The following is an 18,129-nucleotide window of genomic DNA, read 5'->3' on the forward strand; positions in this document are numbered from 1 at the left end:
ATATGTGATTATTGTGATTATTGGTGATTATTTGAAGATGTTTTAGTGCATTGGTAATTTATTGGAGTAGATCCATCTTTGTTCCAATTCTCATATTACTGATTTTCTTGGAACCAATATGTCTGTTGGAATTATTAGAAAATTAGATGTTGGTCTCTTCTATATTCATTCACATATTCATCCATTGGGAATTTCAGTAAAATGGTTCTAACCAGCTTTGAAACTTAAGCCAATGCAATGTTAATGTTTTTGGATTCAACTCTTCCCAGATGGGTGATGAATAAATAAAAGTCAGTTTCCCCTATATTCAAGAGCTTAAAGTTGTGTTTAAGGACAACTTTAATTAAGTTCTTTTTCCACATATGACTGTAGTCAAAGATAGAAGGTGAAGAAATATGAAAATTTTAGAAAAGATTACAGAAGAATATTTTTGTTAAGAAAGGAGAAGAATATTGGGTTTTCGCAGGTGAGATGGGGAAGTTTCAGATTATTGCGTAATGCATTAAGAGTTCCTATTTCCATAATATGAGTCAGGGCAATAGGCTTTCAAAGCTTCTCTTGACTCAGTGGTGCTATATTTTTAAATTGTAGATTTTTTATTCTGCTGAACCTGTGTGTGTCTGTTTGCATACTGAAGATTTTTCTAGATTTGGCAAGAGTTGCAAATGTTACAGGTGTAAGTGAATAAACAAAAATTATCTGGGCAAATTTTTAGCTCTTCTTATAAGGGTAGTTTGTATATTGTGAGGCAGATTCATCCATACCCCCACCCCTTATCCTCCCACTGTCCATCCATCCATCCATCCATCCATCCATCCATCCATCCATCTTCCCATCCATCTTCCCCTCCTCCCTAAAAGCAAAGCTCTTCTTGTATGCATATATTTTAGTCATACCAATTGCCTTTTTTAGTTTTTATAGTTCAGATACGTGTGAAGAAGATCAGTGTGAACTAATTGTTCTATTCCCCACTTTCAAAATTATCTTCCCTACTATTCAAAATAGTAAGCTGCATAGTAAGCTGACCAAAGGCAGCTTAGTATTTTATAGTCAATGTAATAAAATAAATAGCTTTCTAAAACTCAGAGCAAAGGAAACATAGAAAATAGATGAGACCCAAGTGAAAGTTAATACCATGACATCTTCTAAGCTTACTGAACTTGAACTTTTCATTTCCTGGTAGTCAAAGCAAAAAAGGGAAATGTGATCAGTTACATTATTTTTGCATATAAGATCAAAGTGCATTTGCTCAAAAGAAGCAAAGTTTTCCTTGCCAGTTAGATTTCAAAGAGATTTCTCCTATGAGACTGACTATGTGAAGGGTGTCATCATGACAACACCTCCCAAAACTTAGTAATGCATTTTAGATAGCTGCTTCTCATGTTACTAAGAGGAAGCAGCGGACATAACACCAAAGCACAGTTTAGGAAAAGCAAATCTATAAAAGGTATAAGTAAGTGGCTGTCACCCTTGGCTGTCTGTTAGAACCAGTGCAGAATTCCCTTAGAATCTATAGGGTTGGGGAGGGGGAACAAGGTTTCGGCTCTGTAGGTGCCTAGTATACATCCAGGGATGAGAACCGTAGGTACAAGTGCTGAGCTTATTGATGGTTTGACTCAATTAAAGAGTACAAGGAACAGATAGATTGCATATTTCCTTCAGGTGCCTCGTAGTTCTGTGAAAGTTTTTTGTGTTCATTTATTTGTTTTCTGTTTTCTCATAAATGGGCTTTGAATTAAAGGTGGTCTTCAGATAATTGGAGGTTTTATTTTCTGGTAAGGCTTAGAGTACACAATTTCCACTGCCAATAAAAGATCCTTAATTTTAAAATTCATTAATAGATTGGTCTGCCTTCATTTTATGAAAATTTAGGAAGCAAACCTAGACTTGTTTGAATAGATGGCCCCTCATCTCTACAGAGATTTCTACAAAGATTAGGGGCCATAAGTCATATGACAAATAGAAAGTTCTCCAGACTGGAACTGATTTATGATAATGATTCCCAGTCTTTGGGCCTCGGGAGTTATTGTAGGGATTGCTGTTTTCTCAGTCAGTAGGTATTTGAAGTACACATATTTGAAGAGAACAGTCATATGTGAGTGAGTGTGTGTGTGTGTATGTGTGTGTTTTAACCTTTAAGCAATAAAGCTAGAACTACTAGTCTAGAATAGTTTTAGAAATTGGCATTTCCTATTTGACAATTTATAAAAATTTTAGGGATGTCTTCCTTTAGCAGGTGTTTAGCACTAAAATCTTTGGAGACATGTGCCTTCATTCAAATCTCTGTAGATTTTCTTCTCTGTCAGCAAGCCTACCATTGGCATATAGAAAGCTCCAGTGAGGGTCCTCTGGCGTCATCCTAGGACTTGTCACTGAGTTGATTGGATGTGACAGCATGTCAGATTTCAGTGGCAAGAATGGCATGCAGGTGAGCAGAGGGTTGTCACTGTAGCTTTTCTAGGCAGTCTCCTAGCAATTTAAGTTAGGAAGATTTAACGTGTGGAGTCTTTGAAGATGTATTGGTTCATTCATCCAGGAAAATTTTGAGTGCCGCACCTCTGCAGGTTTCGGTGATTTTGTTGGTGCAGAAAACCTGTTCTCAACATAAATTCGGAACATTGAAAGTAATCCTTCTTTGGAGGAGGACGTATTTGATGTGCGGAGGCAGCAGGGGACTGTGATAGGTAGCTGTTGGTAGCTTTAGCAAGCCATGATGGAGGGAGAGTCTTGGACTTGAGGATCTGGAGAGCAGGTGCAGCCTCGTTTTTATTTTTGCATCCTGTCCAATGCTGGGCACAGTTGTTGGCAGATTGTAGGTACTGGATACATCCGCTATAGAACTCAAGAAGGAAATGAGGATAAAAGTGATACTTGTTCAAGGGGGTCCTAGAGAGCTGACCAACAGTTTTTGGAGACGAGAGGGCATATCAGCTGGAGACTGTAAGCAAGGCAGGAAGGATAGGAGCAGCATATTCTCATTAGCCAGCTCTGAAGATGACTGTAATTGCCTTTGCTCCTTAGTTCAAGAACTAGCAAGGGCCTGCAATGTTACTAGTGCAAATGTAATCACACTTTTTAAAAAAATTTTATTATTATTATACTTTAAGTTTTAGGGTATATGTGCACAATGTGCAGGTTTGTTACATATGTATACATGTGCCATGTTGGTGTTCTCCACCCATTAACTCGTCATTTAGCATTAGGTATATCTCCTAATGCTATCCCTCCCCCCTCCCCCCACCCCACACTTTGACTTTTAAAAGGAGATTTTAGGTGACTGCCTATGTCTTCACATTGAATTTATACAGACCAGCATTAGAGAGAATTGTTGAATCCAAATAACCCAAATGAAAAATTTTAACTAGGGTGTAAAATAGAGCCTCACTCCTCTTTAACTTAATTCTTCGAGTATTTTAAGCCCACAGAGCTCTTTGTAAGCATATGAATGTGCACTTATATATGCCTACTGAAATAACATTTTATTTCATTTCCTCTTTGTTATTTGTAAATAGTTGGCAAGCAAACATAGACTTTGAAAATGCCATACATTAATTTTATTTCTTTTTTTGCATGAATAGGAGAAAAGGTGATGTTAGGATTAATTACACCAGTTTTTTTCTGAGCATATACCATGTGTTGCACTGTGCTAGGCACTAGATGATGAGTCTTAATTCCCACTCTCAAAAGGGAAACTGTAAACAAAAAAGTCTCCCAAACTTAAAACACAACATATTACACACGATATTACAAAGCTGTAATAGATGTAGAAATAGGATTTTATAGGTGTACAGGCAAGGGACTCCTAGAGCAAGCTGAGAGGCAGGGAGTTCCAGGGAAATGAGCCAGGAAAACCAGCAGGGCCAGCCCTAGAGAAGGGCCTTGCTTGCTTTGTAATCTGTAGCACATCAGTGAGAAATCAAGCTTTTAGGGTTTGATTCTGTATGAGTGTATCTTGCGTGGTTTTGACCTCTCTGGGTAACCAGAAATCAGTCTGGATATATAGAAATTGAGCTTTCATATTGAAGATACAAGCTTGTATCAAGCTTATATTTTGTAATAAAAATATATGTACTATGTAGAGCTCCCAAGGACCTGATGCCTGTCTCCAGATTACCCTGAAGCAGTCTCTGTTCTGATCCAAGGTCTCTCGCTTCTACCCAGCTGTTCTGGGAGGATTGTCTCTAGTCTTTTATCAGGTAACTTTAAGCCCCTGCAGATACGTAGTAATAAATACCAACTTCCTGCTTGCAGATCCAAGTGTTTGCTTCTCTCAAAAAATATATATGTAATCTGTGTGTGATATTTCAACATAGTCATTTTCTTGTAGCCACTTTTGAGATGTATTGACATGACTTAAAACACTTGAAGCAGTATTTGAGTGCTCTGCATTTGGATGTGTTCTGAAGCAGCACTGTCTGTCTGATGGAAGCATGCAAGAGTTGTTTGAAACCCTTTGTATCAGGGCACTTTCTGTGTACCAATGTTAAATCTTCCTCTAGCAGTCACATAAGCTTAAAGCATGGCTGTTTAGTCACTCCCTGCCTAAAGTCCAGGACCAGGCTCTGCCTGGATTGGTGGAGAGCATAGCAAGCTTGTAAACTGATAACGGAGGGAGTGGCCTCTTTGCATTTTAGGCTAACTCCAGTAAGGAAGAGGAGGGCTGCAGGGAAGAGAGCCTGCAGGCCGAGTGGTATATGGTATTTTTGCTTTACCCATTCTTATGTGACCACTTTGAAGTCATTTTGTTATGCAGACATTTTAGCACTGAAAACACCATAAACATAAGCAGTCTCAAATAATGTGCAGAACAGACTTGGCATCTTGAGTTTCCTTATTGTTGAAACCCTTTCCTTAGAGTGGCAACCAGGACTTGGGTAAGGGAGGGAATGGGAGTGGAAACCATCTGGAAGATACACTCACATAAGCCCTACTATGTTGACCATACACAGTCCTCTCAGAGAAAGCTGTCAGTCACTCTAGGCCTGGAGCCTGCTCAGTCTCTGAGGGGGCTTCTCTCTCCATGGTCTGAATCATCGTCCTCTGATGTCCTTTTGAGTCACTGATTTTCTTTTTAAAATTAAGACATGGATTTGGCTAAGTCATGATGGAACTTACTTGTTTTCTATTTGAAAGTCTAGAGGAAGGGTTTCCACATTTTATCTCTGTTGCAAATTTACAAACCTTGTTTGAATAGGTACATCATAAACCCTGGGTATGGCGGGATGTTGAGTCTGCGGACCACATTAGGATCATGTCAGTCAAGACTGCCCCCAAAATCCTTGGAACTGCTGCTAAGACATCTCTCTGGTGCCTAAGCAAAATAAATGCATTATACTTACAATCAGAGTACATCTTTGAACCATAGTTTTGGGGGACAGAACTGATAGAATTTTGCTTTGAGTTCTAACAAATTTCTTACAGAAATGTTTAAACGTATGAAGTTAAATCTGGCTGCAAGGGGGACAAGATTAGGAATGGAGAAGGAGTCATGGTAATAAAAAAACGACATTTTTTGACAGCATTGTATCAAGATGGCTTGTAAAAATGTCTTGCTTAGATATAGAAATCCCCATTAAGAGGTTCATAAAGGCCAAAAATGAGAAACTCCTCTAAGACAATGGCAAGCTGGTGATGGTAAGGAAAGGGTGGCTTTGGAAGGTATTGGGTGGCTGGATGAAAGAAGAAAAGCAAAATTTTAATCACCAAAACTTTTTTCTGGTCTTAGTATTCCTCTCATGCTTTGGGGGAAGGTTTTGTTGTTGTTGTTTTCAACAGGCAACATGGACCAGATGACTTGTCCTCACATCACTAAATTATTTTCTAGTTAGATAGTACATGATTTCTCTAAACTGAGCTCCTGAGGATAGGGACAGTATCCTTTGTATGCCTCTGCCTGACGCTCTCCTGACACCTAAAATGTTTATTGAATTAAGGAGTACTGAATTATCTTAAAATTATTCCCAGAATGCTTCCTTCTTTACAGTATCATGATATGAATTTAGCTATTAACAAGGAAGACTCTTATTATTCTTATTTTTATTATTTTGCCAATTCACTTTTCTTTCTGTACGATAATATATGCAAGCTCAGACATTTCATGGTATGTATACAGTGGTCTGTGTGTATGTATGTGCAAGTATCTATCTATATTCAGGCATCTCATTAATATTGGTAGATTTAATTGAATTTTGCAGCCACTCCATGAAATGGCTACAGATTTGGTTTTCCTAAACATGAATAGATTGATGACCTTGATTCTGTAAGGCACACCCACAGATTCAGCCCCCACATACCTTTTAGTCTTTTATTGAGCACCTGCTGCATTTCAGACCCAGAGTACTTTATAGACATCCTCTGCACAGCCCTGTGAGGCTTGAAGCACAAACCAAAGCTTGAAGAAGTTGATAGCCTTTTACTACTGCCCATTTTCTCTCCTTTATGCATTAAAAAAAAAATCAGACAGTATGTACTTGGCGTTCCAGTTCAAATGGCATCTCTACCTATTGCCTTCTGTGATAACCTGAGCCAGATCTCTCTGCACTTCCACAGTATATGGTGCTATTCAGGTCCCCAGCACAGTGCTTTCTAGGGCAGATAGGGCACTGGGGCTGTCAGAGTTAGAGGAGAGTGTTTTACATTTGACTCTTGTAAATATGAAAGCTTCACTTAACCAAGCAGTCTAACTGTTTGGGATACGGATATGACGTACTTTAGATCAGAATGTGTTTCTAAGTTAGACAAAGAAAAAGTGGCATATGAGGTGCTGCTTTTTAAGGCTTTAAATCAGTAGGGAACATCTGTCTGTAAAAAATCAGCAGAAACCATTCCTTTTAATAAGCGCAACATTAAATTTAGCATTAAGTTGTAAAGGTGATTAGCAAGGTCTGTAGAGTAACTTCTCTTGGGATAGGTGTTTCCATGATTTAGTTGCCTGAAACAAAGTCATAAAAATCGATCATGAAATTAATTGAAATAAGCCATTTTTGCCAAAAAGTTTGGAAACATTTGTGTTGGGAAGTTGTTTAAAGTGAGCCAGAAAGGCTATTCTTGTAGACCATAGCTGTGCAATTCTTTTAAAAAGAGTTGGGTATTAAAAGGTGATTGTTAGAATTCTTTTGTTAAAAGAGTAAAAATGCTTTAAGAGCTTATTGAATTTGAATTAAGAGCCCCAATTGCATATTTATTCTTTTCCCCAAATCGATGTGTTTGGTTAATTTCTGGACTGGGGAAATAGCATAATTTCCTCCCTGCTGTCTGCTTCCTCCCAGCCTCTTTCCTTGCATATGCATTGGGGTTCAGATTTTGCAGCTTTCCATGACATGCTTCTCTCAGTAAAAGTCATCTTTTCCTTTTCTGAATATCTTTAGGAGTTTACAGATATGTTTGTTACCTTCTCCTACCCCCTTTTTATGGGGGAACTTAGATGTCTTTCTTGTTAGATTTTAAGCTTCTAGACGACAGATTCTCTTAATCATCATCCTCAGAGCCCTCACAGTGAGTACAATGCCTCTTATCTCATGAGTATCCATGAAATCCTTTGGGAGCCCTGCTCTTCTGGATGACCTTACCCCTGCTTCCACATACTCTTCCATTTTAGTTATTAAGGGATTAAATCAAGGCAGTGGAAGCCATTCATGCTTCATTAATTTGTGAGATAACAGCCTGCAGTAGCAAGGGCAGATAAAGAAGTAGAATTAGCCTTTTTGCTTTTGACCTCTTGCCAAGCTGCCACAGGATGCTCTGCTGTGGGGAACTTTCCCCGCTGTGGTGGTTTCATGCCTAGGGCATTTCTAGGTACTGTTTTCTTTGAAGCACGTTTCAGAAGGAAGTCCTCAGCAGCACAAGGGATTGCTACTAAATTCCAAAGAGCGGCTTCCAGGCCCTCAAGACAGATGTTTCCTTCTCTCTGCTTTTATATCTTAAGTTCAGTCCTTTTCCTTCCTGGGATAATTTAGTCTCTCTAAATCCCTTATCTACTTCCTAATGTGTGTCTCCAATACCTGGCTTTTGCAATCCACCTTTGAAAAAGAGTCACTCTTTGGCCCAGTTCACATTCTTACCAGTCCAGTAGGAGGAAAGGTGCTCCATTATGATTTGATAATGGTCAGGCCTCCAGGCTAGAAAAAATTTTGGGGTGTCCCTAAGCTTCTTTGTCACAAGGATTACAAATAAAAGTTCTAAAATCTTGAAAGAAAACTACCCCTTGTGTTTTAGATTATTTTCTGTAACTAGTATGTGAACTCCTGAAATAATGAGCTTTGCTTATTAATTCTAATGCTGAAGTAGAAGAGTTTCTTGTCCAATTATGCAGGTGTTATGGGAAAGGGGTCCCAATCCAGACCCCAAGAGAGAGGGTTCTTGGATCTTGTGCAAGAAATAATTCAGGGTGAGACCACAGAGTAAAGTGACAAACAAGTTTATTAGAGAATCAGAGGAACAAAAGAATGGCTACTCTATAGATAGAGAAGCCCCAGGGGCTGCTGGTTGGCATTTTTTGTGGTTATTTCTTGATCATATGCTAAACAAGGGGTGGATTATTCTTGAGTTTTCCGGGAAAGGGGTGGGCAAGTCCTGGAACTGAGGGTTCCTCCCCCTTTTAGACCATGTAGGGTAACTTCCAGATGTTGCCATAGCATTTGTAGATTGTCATGGTGCTGGTGGGAGTATCTTGTAGCATGCTAATGCATTATAATTAGTGTGTAATGAGCAGTGAGGAGGACCAGAGGTCTCTTTCATTGCCATCTTGGTTTTGGTGAGTTTTGGCCAGCTTTTTTTTAACCACATACTATTTTATCAGCAGGGTCTTTATCACTTGTATCTTGTGCCGACCTCTTATCTCATCCTGTGACTAAGAATGCCTAACCTCTTGGGAATGCAGCCCAATAGGTCCCAGCTTTGTTTTACCCAGTCTCTATTCAAGATGGAGTTGCTCTGTTTTGAAGGTGTCTTACACAGGGATTTCTAGTTTTTAAAACATCGTAACACATGTGAACCATTTTATATACACGTAACATTCAGATAGTATGATTTTCCTCCTTAGTGGTTACGTTTGACTGCCAAGATTAAAGTATATTTTTGAGTGACCCATTTAAAAAAATGTGAAACGTGGTATATGTTGAGGCTGACCTAAGTAATCTATGAAATTTCACAAAAATATTGTGAGATCTGTGTTTTGAAAACAAGTATGATTCTAAAGGAAGAAGAAACTAAAATGCATATTCATCATATCTTATTTTAAAGCCTGACTTTCGAGCTTTATTTGATGCTTTACTATTGTCATTCTAAAACAGATGTCATCTTCAAATGATTTATCTTGATGATATTATTTTTGTTTTGTAGCTAGTAAAAACAATCCTTTTCCGGTTATGTAGCCAAAGGAAAGCAACACGGCCACTTATGTTTAGGATATAAGAATGTAAATGAAATTAGAAAATTACATGTTGATAAAACAGTCTTAGAAAAAATGATTGTAGCTCATTTTCTAAGATAATTTTCACCTGCATTCTGCCATCTGTCATGCTATGGCATAGCATCTTTGTTATATTGGGATGGCAACTAGGGACTTCTTTGAGATTAGATGTATAAAAATAAAAGTGCAATGCCTTAAAAAAAATAAGTTGTTGTTGTATGGTATGTCTTTTTCTATTTTATTTCCTTTCAACATATGATTTTATATTTTAAATGTCATTCCTGTAGGCACATATAGTTGAGTCTTGTTTTTATATTCATTCTTACATTCTCTGCCTTTTAATTGGAGTATTTTGTCCACTGACATTTAATGTAATTTTTGACATGGTTGGATTTAATTTGTCATTTAATTATTTATTTCTGTTTCTTCCCTCTTTTTTTTCTTTGTTTTTCGTTCCCCTATGCTTGGCTTCTTTTGGATTATTTGAATTTTTTATTCGTATAATTCCATTTACTTTTTAGTTATTTTGGCTGTAGTTCTTCATGGGTTGTTCTAGGGATTATAATATACCTTCACTTTTTAGAATCCATATAGAGTTAACATTGTCCCACTTTATGTGAAATGTAGAAACCTTCCAACCATTTAGGTATATTTACCATCCATCTCCCCCCAGTCCCATCTGTTATGTTTGTTTTCACATTGTTTTCTTTTTACTGCATAGTGCACACTTTGCCCATTGTCATTTATTTTGAATTTATTTTCTACCTTTTCTTGCCCTGAAGCTTGGAACTATTTAGGAATGTTTACCAGTGTTGTGGCTAGCAGGGGTAACTGTAATGTGTACATAAATTAAATTACCATGCTTATACTGGCATAGGACAAGACTGCAGTGAAGCTTTCCAGGATAAAGGTTCAAATAACTATAAAGACTTATTTTCCCTAAAGTTTTACCTTAAGATGTGATAAGATGAATGTCTGGTGGAAGGGCATAACACTAACTTGACAATGATATCAAAATATCAACTTGGGGATATTTTCCAATTGGGCAGATGTTTCTGAATGAAGAATATGAGACAATTATAGATATAAAGATATAAGGAAGGCCAACGTAGTGCCTCTCCTTAAGAAAACTCAGGGTTTCCATGCAAAACACAGCATACATAATTCCCTTTCTCCTTTTCCTTCTCTTCCATGTCCTTATGGCACCTAAATCCTGACTGGGCTTAGTGTGAAGTTAGAATTGGGGAAGTATGTGCTTCATGGAGGTTAAGCATTTTTAAAAAACACTTTTTTGGGGGTTAGTTTAGAAACACCCAGTTTTAGCACTAAACCAGAGCTAGTAAGGAAAAGAAATAGTTGAGACTTGTATATCCCAATTGTAGGTGGGAATTTTGAGACTGAGCTATTTTGAGAGGGTTGAATTCAAAAGGAGAATTTCCTGGTGTTATTTGAAAGTACTCTAGGGCTCAAGATTAAATGAAAAGGAATACCATTTTGAGAGCTTTTGAAGAAAATGACTTGAAATAAGAAGATAGAAACAGTTATCTAAGTTCAGGTAAGTTTCCTGTGACAAATTTAGTTCTGTTAAACACTTTGGCTAATGGAGAGGTCCAACTACCAGCTCTCAGAATGCATTAAATTGGCTTTGGAGAATGATTTCTCAAGCAACTCTATAGGGAAGAGCCGGAGAGGCTGAAACATGGGGCCATGTTTGAAAGAGCATAAGCTTTGGATGTATTTGGGTGTCACAGACATCTTTTCTGCTTTGCACTTGAGGTGAAACAAACCTAGGAAGGAAATGGCAGGGTGGAGAACATGGAGTTTTGGGAAAAGAAGCCCTGCCATTGCGTCTGATGGCCACAAAAGCAGAACCACTCTGATGAACACTCTGAACAGAAATAAGATGGGAGAGGAACATAAATACCAGCTAGACAATTGTGAACATGCAACTCAGCCTTCCACCCTGACAGAAAATAACAGATGAGCCCCAAACCAAACCTCTAAAACCTAAAAGTGATAGATACAGCTGTTTGGAAACATACTTAGTGCTGGGGAAAGTTTGGCTCTCACAGAACAGCCATGTAGCTGATCTGGAAATGAAGCGGAGATGGCATTTAAACATCAGGCTGACCCTATTCTTAGAGCTCAACTAGAGGACAGAAGAAGAGGATAAAACCATGCCCTTAATGTGGTAGGACTAAAACCGTGTTTACTCCCTTACGCTATCGTCATTATATTATAATTAACCATTCATTTCTCTGTGTGGTAAATAACAATGCTGACACGGTCACAAAATAATGTGAAGCATATGGGTCACAACTGTTTTTAACTAAAGACTTCTCTAAAGATTTATTTAGGTTCCTTAATTACAGAGTGGCTTGGAAGACTGGCATGTGGTTTCAGTTTATAGTTATAAATGTTGGAGCTGATGATGGGTACGTGCTTATATTGCCAGAAAGGGAGAGGAACAAGATTGGGAGGGGGATTCATGTTCTTTGGGGCCCTCCCTTTTGCCCCCCCCCCCCCGCCTTTTTTTTAAAAAAAAAGAAATTGAAGATCTGTGTTTATAAGAAATAAGTCTGATCACATTTATACTGTCCTTGAGATGGGTATGCCAGTAGTTACAAGCCAGTTTTTCCAGTGCTTAAGTACTTTAATTGGTAAATGTTCACGTCACTTTGAACTCAGTGGCTCTCTAGAATCCTGAAAGAATAAATCCCTTTTAGCCTTTGTCTTCTATTAAAATTATACTCTCTGTTAGATGAATGAGACCCTGTCTTTGAGGACAGCAGTTAAGTATTTCAGCCTGGATAGAGAAGAAGAAAATAAGTATTCAACTTAGGTTCTTTGACTTAAAAAGAACTCACAACAGGGTGATTTGGTGATCTTCCAAAGCCTTGTGTTTGTATATATGTGTGTGTGTGTGTGTGTGTGTGTGTGTGTGTGTGTGTGTGTGTGTGTGTGTGTGTGTGTGTGTGTGTGTGTGTGTGTGTGTGTGTGTGTGTGTGTGTGTGTGCGCGCGCGCGCCATATGTGTTACTCATTTTTGAAGTAATTTTGCATTATTTTGGAACCAGTGGTAAATATAATGCAAAGTTGTAGCCCTAGGAGCATGGGGAAAAGATCTGTATTCAACAATATTTGAAGAATCAGTGAGTATGTATTATATATTGGAAAACTTCTTTTGTATTTGCTGTAATGTGTTTTCCTGCATTTCTTGCCAATGATGATAATGAAAATGGCATCTCGAAATATTATCTGAACATTGGAGGAGCAAAAGGGGAGGAAGGCTCATAAAAAAATCTAAGCAATGCTTTCCTTCCCTGCATGAAGGTCATAGAAGAAATGAATTTCCCATTGTTTATTATTCTTCATGGAGCTCACTCCAGTAGGGACTTTGCCACTGCTTCGAGAGCATCCACTTATTCATCCATCCCTTCATTTATGACTTGGTATCGGTTACATTTCATGTTTATGTCTCTGTGGCATAAACGTGGCATAAAGATTAATTAGAAAGGCTCTGCCCTAGAGGAGTTTGTACTCTGGTAGGGAATAAGAAGCTGTGTACGTAACTAATTATAACACGCAAAGATTTTCTGACATTTATTCAGGGCTTTATAACTTTCAAAGTGCTTGTATGCACTTTTATTTGATCTTCTAAAGTATGTGGCTACATTCTCCATGTTGGAGATGAAGACACTGTAGTTCAGCCATGGAAATGACTTGCTCGAAGTCAAGTAGGTGTTGAGATACATCTATAGGGCCCAGGGAATTGCATCTGAGATGTTTTCTGCCTCTGTATTCATTGTTTTCCACTATCCCCATTATGCAATGGTGCACAGACTGGGGAATCAGAGAATGTGAGAGAAGGCTAAGGCCACAAGCAGCTGTGAAGCTTGAGCAAGGCTTTGGTTGTGTAGAGAATGGTTGAAAGGGCTTTGAGAGACAGAGATCAGTGCACATTGTTCAAAGGAACAAGCTAGAACAAGCTGTTATTCAAAAAAGACCCTGGTGTCAAGATCTTTTTATTACTTTTTTTCTGTCTGTCGTTTTCTTTTATTCATATATTCATTCAACAAATGCACTTAGAGTATACAGTACTTATTATATGCAAGGCTGCAGACTCACTGATATGAGGGTTACAAAATAAGACTAGGGGTGGCTATCCTTGAGGATCTCACAGTAGTTCAGCTGGAAGGTAAGATATGCTGGCAAATAATTGTAAGAGAACATGATGAGAGAGGGAAAAATGTGTTTCACAGTATTTCTGGGTTCAAGTTATGATTCTTCTGAGAATGGGATCACAGGCTTCTCATGTCATCTCTTAAGACCATGTTTCTTTAAGGAGGCTAGCATTTAATTTGCAGATCTGTGTTGAAGATTAAGTCCAATTGTGTATCCTAGGACACTTTACTGGGCTCCTGGCACATCGAAGGTGTTCAGTAAATTGTCATTATTTATGGTTCCATATGCCTTTGGAAGAAAAGCCAAAGTCCTTGACTGGTGTGAACAGCTCTCTGTGATCTGGTTGGCCAAATGTACACTCTTCCTGTATCCCAGTCCTTCACCAGTCTCCTGGCTGCAGACTGGTTGCTCTCTGCACCCTTGTCACCCTGTGGTCTATGCAAAATGCAGAGGTGCTGTATCCCAGTGGTCAGTCGCAGGGGTTAGCTCTGGCCCTGCTGTGTCTCACTGGCAGTGGACCTCAGCAAGTTATGCCTTTGCTTTGTGCTGGTCTTGTTGTGAGATTTAAAATGACTAAACGTAAAGAGCTTGGAGGCAGTTCTGGTACATGGTAAATGTGGATATTATTAATTCTAATTACTGTCTGACTTTGCTACTCGCTGTTTATCATCCTGCACTGAAGCTTCCTATCAGCTTGTTTGTTTTTCATTTGGAACCTGCCTATCTCTCTCCCCAGCTCATCTCTTATTCTCTCTTCATTATGCTTTGCTTTGCCTTCCAGCTACATGGAACTGCCCATAATCCTTCACCCCATCTCCATGATGTTTTGGCCTTTATTTTTGCCTAAAAGACATTTGTCTTGCTCATTCATTCTTTAGGACTGAGTTTTTCACCTCTTGAGTTTCTCTGAGTCCAATCTCCACCCCTTTGAGGTTTCTGTCTTGTTCTGCCATGTTTTGCACATACCTTTATCATTGGGCTTAATGTGTTGGCTCCATTTTCTCTTTGTCTCTCTCTCCTCCTTTTGATGGAGAACTCCTGAAAGAAGGGGTCAAGCATTAATTGTCTCTACACTTCCAGCTTGTTCTTGACTCATAGTAGACTCTCAACAAATACTTGTTAATAAATGAAGTGAGGACTTTACCTATTTTAAATACATTGTCTTATTGTCAGAATCATTTTTTCAATTAGCTAGAAGGGGCAAAATTTACTTTAGTAAATTTTGAAATGGGGAAGAGCAACAGGAGCACTGCTCTGGCCTTACTTGACAGAGGCCCTTTGTCATCCTAAGGCAGGGTTAGAATTTTGGGAGGCTTGGGCCGGACAAAAACCCTGGCAAACCCAATTTTGCCTCTGATGGATCTTAGAGTTGCAGTCATTTGTTTGTAAAGGCAGTAGTTCTGTATTTAACTTATTGTAGTAACATCAGCTGTTTGGTATTTGATAGTATTTTTCTAATGTTTGAAAAGATTTTTTTCCCTCATATTGAAACTTCAGTGTATCGTCCTGAAAAATCTCAACATTATCCAATTTTAGATATGAGGTATAACATTTTCTCCTTGTTTGTCTGAGTTACCTGGATTTTAGTTTAACAACCCGTAAATGTAGCTTGCTGGGTTTATAAATAAATAAATTATTTATTTATATAAATAATTTTATATAAGTTTATTAAATTTTATATAAAATTTATATTTATTTTATATATTTATTTAAATTTTTATATAAATTTTATATAAATGTATTAAATAAATTTATATAAATTATTTATATAAATAGTAAATATTATTTATATAAAAAATAAAGCATATCATTAGAATACAATATAACAGTACTATTTTGGTTAATAGAGAATACATGGAAGAAGGTAACATGTGCCACAAAGGATGGGTTTATTTATTTATGGATTTTAAGAATTCAGAGGAAATAAAAAGTGATAGCTTGCTTTCCAAAAGCATATCACAGTGGCCCTTTAAGGAGCTTGTAGTTCCATCTGATAAACACATAATAATGATCTGAATTCTAAGGAATTTTTTTCCATTATCCCCTGCAGCTTTGCCCTTTCGGATGAAGCATACAGATCCCTACGAGATCAAGATAAGGACCAATGTATTCTCATTACTGGGGAAAGCGGAGCAGGAAAAACAGGTAAGGCTCCTACCAAGCAACTCTGCAGAAGGTAAATGCTGCACAGAATGACAGCAAAGAGGACCAGTGTGGCCTCCTTAGCAAGATCTGTCGCAGGGCCACTGTGAGGGTGCTTCTGCAGGAGGATACTGGTTAGGAACACAGAATGTTCTCTGGACTCCCCAGAGAAACAAGGTGCCTGTCCAAGGGGATTCCAACCAATATGAAGTCTAGTGCTGGATTCTAGACCTTTTTAGCATAGTCTCTGGATGGTGCGAGATCTTTTTACTTTTCTCCCAAGACATTAAACCTGTGTGCTCTTACAGATTCAAACTGCTTCCCCAAGAATGCCAATTTATTTAGGTTTTAAGAGGGTACAAACACACTCTACCTTTGCTAAAACGTGAGGGAAGGTACCAGAAAAATGCTAACATTTTACTCAAGAGTTTTCCTCTGAAGCCTGAAGAATTGAGATTTTTATATGTATTTTTTAGACCTGGCAAGCTTCGCATAAAACAACCCTCCAAATGGAAGGGTTACGCTTTTTTCCCCTTGTGCTTTTAATAAATGCAATTCATATGATTGGTGGTCTTGAGTGAGAAAATGACTTTACAGATGGTGCCCAGCTACCTGGAAAAGATTCAGAAGAGCCACATTCTCTGAATTCGACCTTAGAAAGTTTAAAGCTGCTGTTGTCAGTGGGTTTTTTTGATGGAACTGATGAGTCTGTGAAGGAGGAAGATGGTGAGAGAGATGGTATTTTCGTAAAGTTTCATCTGTAAAATGCTTTTGTTTTATAGCTAAGAATCTGATAATTGGTCAATTCTTTTAGTATTCAAAGGTGGAATTTTAAATGTTTCTATTCTACATGGCTGTTTAGTTGTCACATTTACATATTTTGAGTTCCCATTGATCAAGAGAAGAAAATCTGCCATAGGTGTTGAGTCAACTGACTGAATCCATTTTATTCACAAGCTCTTAGAAAGATTTGTGCCTTGAAAAGCTCACTGTCTACATCGAAATGGTTTTCCTTCTACACCTACTCTTTACTCCACTTGCCTTAGGAGTAACTCCTCCCTGCACCCCATGCAGCTGAAGAAAGAGTGGTTAGATGAATGTGTCCAGCCCCCTTTCTTGAGCCCTTTGGAGACACCGAGCACCATTGTTTTGCAGGGCCAGGCAGGTTCTAGGCTCTAGGTGGTCAAAACTGAAGGGAAAAGGACTGGCATGTAAGAGCCTTAGATAACAGAAAACATGGTGTCATATTTTTGAAGGGATTTTAGTTATAAACCACCTGGTATAGGCTCCTCCACATGGGACAGCCAAACTCCTTTTGAAGTGATGAAGTCTCACCACTTAGAATGGCGCCCCCCTGGATTTGTTGTACAGGTTCAGCTAACAAAAGTTCTTCCTTACCTAGAGTTCAATTCTGCCTCTACCTATTTGTTGTCTTCAGTCCGCTATCTGGAACTTTACCATATTAGTCTTCCTTCTCCTCTACAGGACAATCACTCAGTTATTTGAAGTCAACATTTTATCTTCCTAGGGCTAAAAATCCCTTTTCTTCAAATTTTCTCATTTTATACACATTGATTTAATTCATTCATCATGAAAAAAAAATTATTGAGTACCAACTTAGTGAAAGGTACTATACTAGGGACATAGACACTGTCCTTGCCCTTATCACATTTAGTTTAGTAGGGGAGAAAACAATAGCTCTTTACATAGACATATATGTACATACCTATACATACAAATTACATGCAAAACTTAAGTGGAGTGAAGGAAAATCACATGGTGCTTATGAGAGCATGTTACAAGAACTGGATCTTACAAATCTCTCATTGTCTTGGTCCTGTTGTTCTGGAAACATCCTAATTTGTCAATATGCTTCATGAAATTGCATACCAAAAAATAAACAGAATACTTGAGGTTTGGTCCTGGTTGTGGTGGAACTCTTATCCTTCTTTTTCTTTTTGAGACAGTCTCGCTCTTGTAGCCCTGGCTGGAGTGCAGTGGTGCGATCTTGGCTCACTGCAACCTCTACCTCCTGGGTTCAAGTGATTCTCCTGCCTCAGCCTCCCAAGTAGCTGGGATTACAGGTGCCCACCACCACACCTGACTAATTTTTGTATTTTTAGTAGAGACAGGATGCTGGCCAGGCTGGTCTTGAGCTCCTGACCTCTGGTGATCCACCCATCTTGGCCTCCCAAAGTGCTGGGATTACAGGCATGAGCCACCGTGCCTGGCCTATTATCCCTCTTAATGTGGACTCTGGGCTTCTATTAATATAAAGCATGTATTGACTCATACTGGTCTTTAAACCAAGTAAGATATTATAGGATTTCTTTTTTTCACAGTAACTTCCATTAGGTCAGATCTGTTCAATCTACTATTGATGAACAAAATTAT

The 18,129-nt window shown here is 38.4% G+C and overlaps 1 protein-coding gene across 11 annotated transcripts in view; it reads left to right on the top strand.

Annotated features, from left to right (window-relative positions):
- The window catches only part of MYO1B (myosin IB), a 178,165-nt gene that overhangs the window by 69,657 nt on the left and 90,379 nt on the right, over nucleotides 1-18,129 (top strand). For all 11 annotated transcript variants that reach the window (XM_063647753.1, XM_063647749.1, XM_063647756.1 and 8 more), the window contains exon 4: nucleotides 15,644-15,738. In XM_063647753.1, coding sequence (XP_063503823.1) covers nucleotides 15,644-15,738 — 95 coding nt within the window. The remainder of the gene's footprint in view (nucleotides 1-15,643; nucleotides 15,739-18,129) is intronic.

Source organism: Pongo pygmaeus, chromosome 11 (genome assembly GCF_028885625.2).
Source record: "Pongo pygmaeus isolate AG05252 chromosome 11, NHGRI_mPonPyg2-v2.0_pri, whole genome shotgun sequence".
Lineage (NCBI taxonomy): Eukaryota > Metazoa > Chordata > Mammalia > Primates > Hominidae > Pongo > Pongo pygmaeus.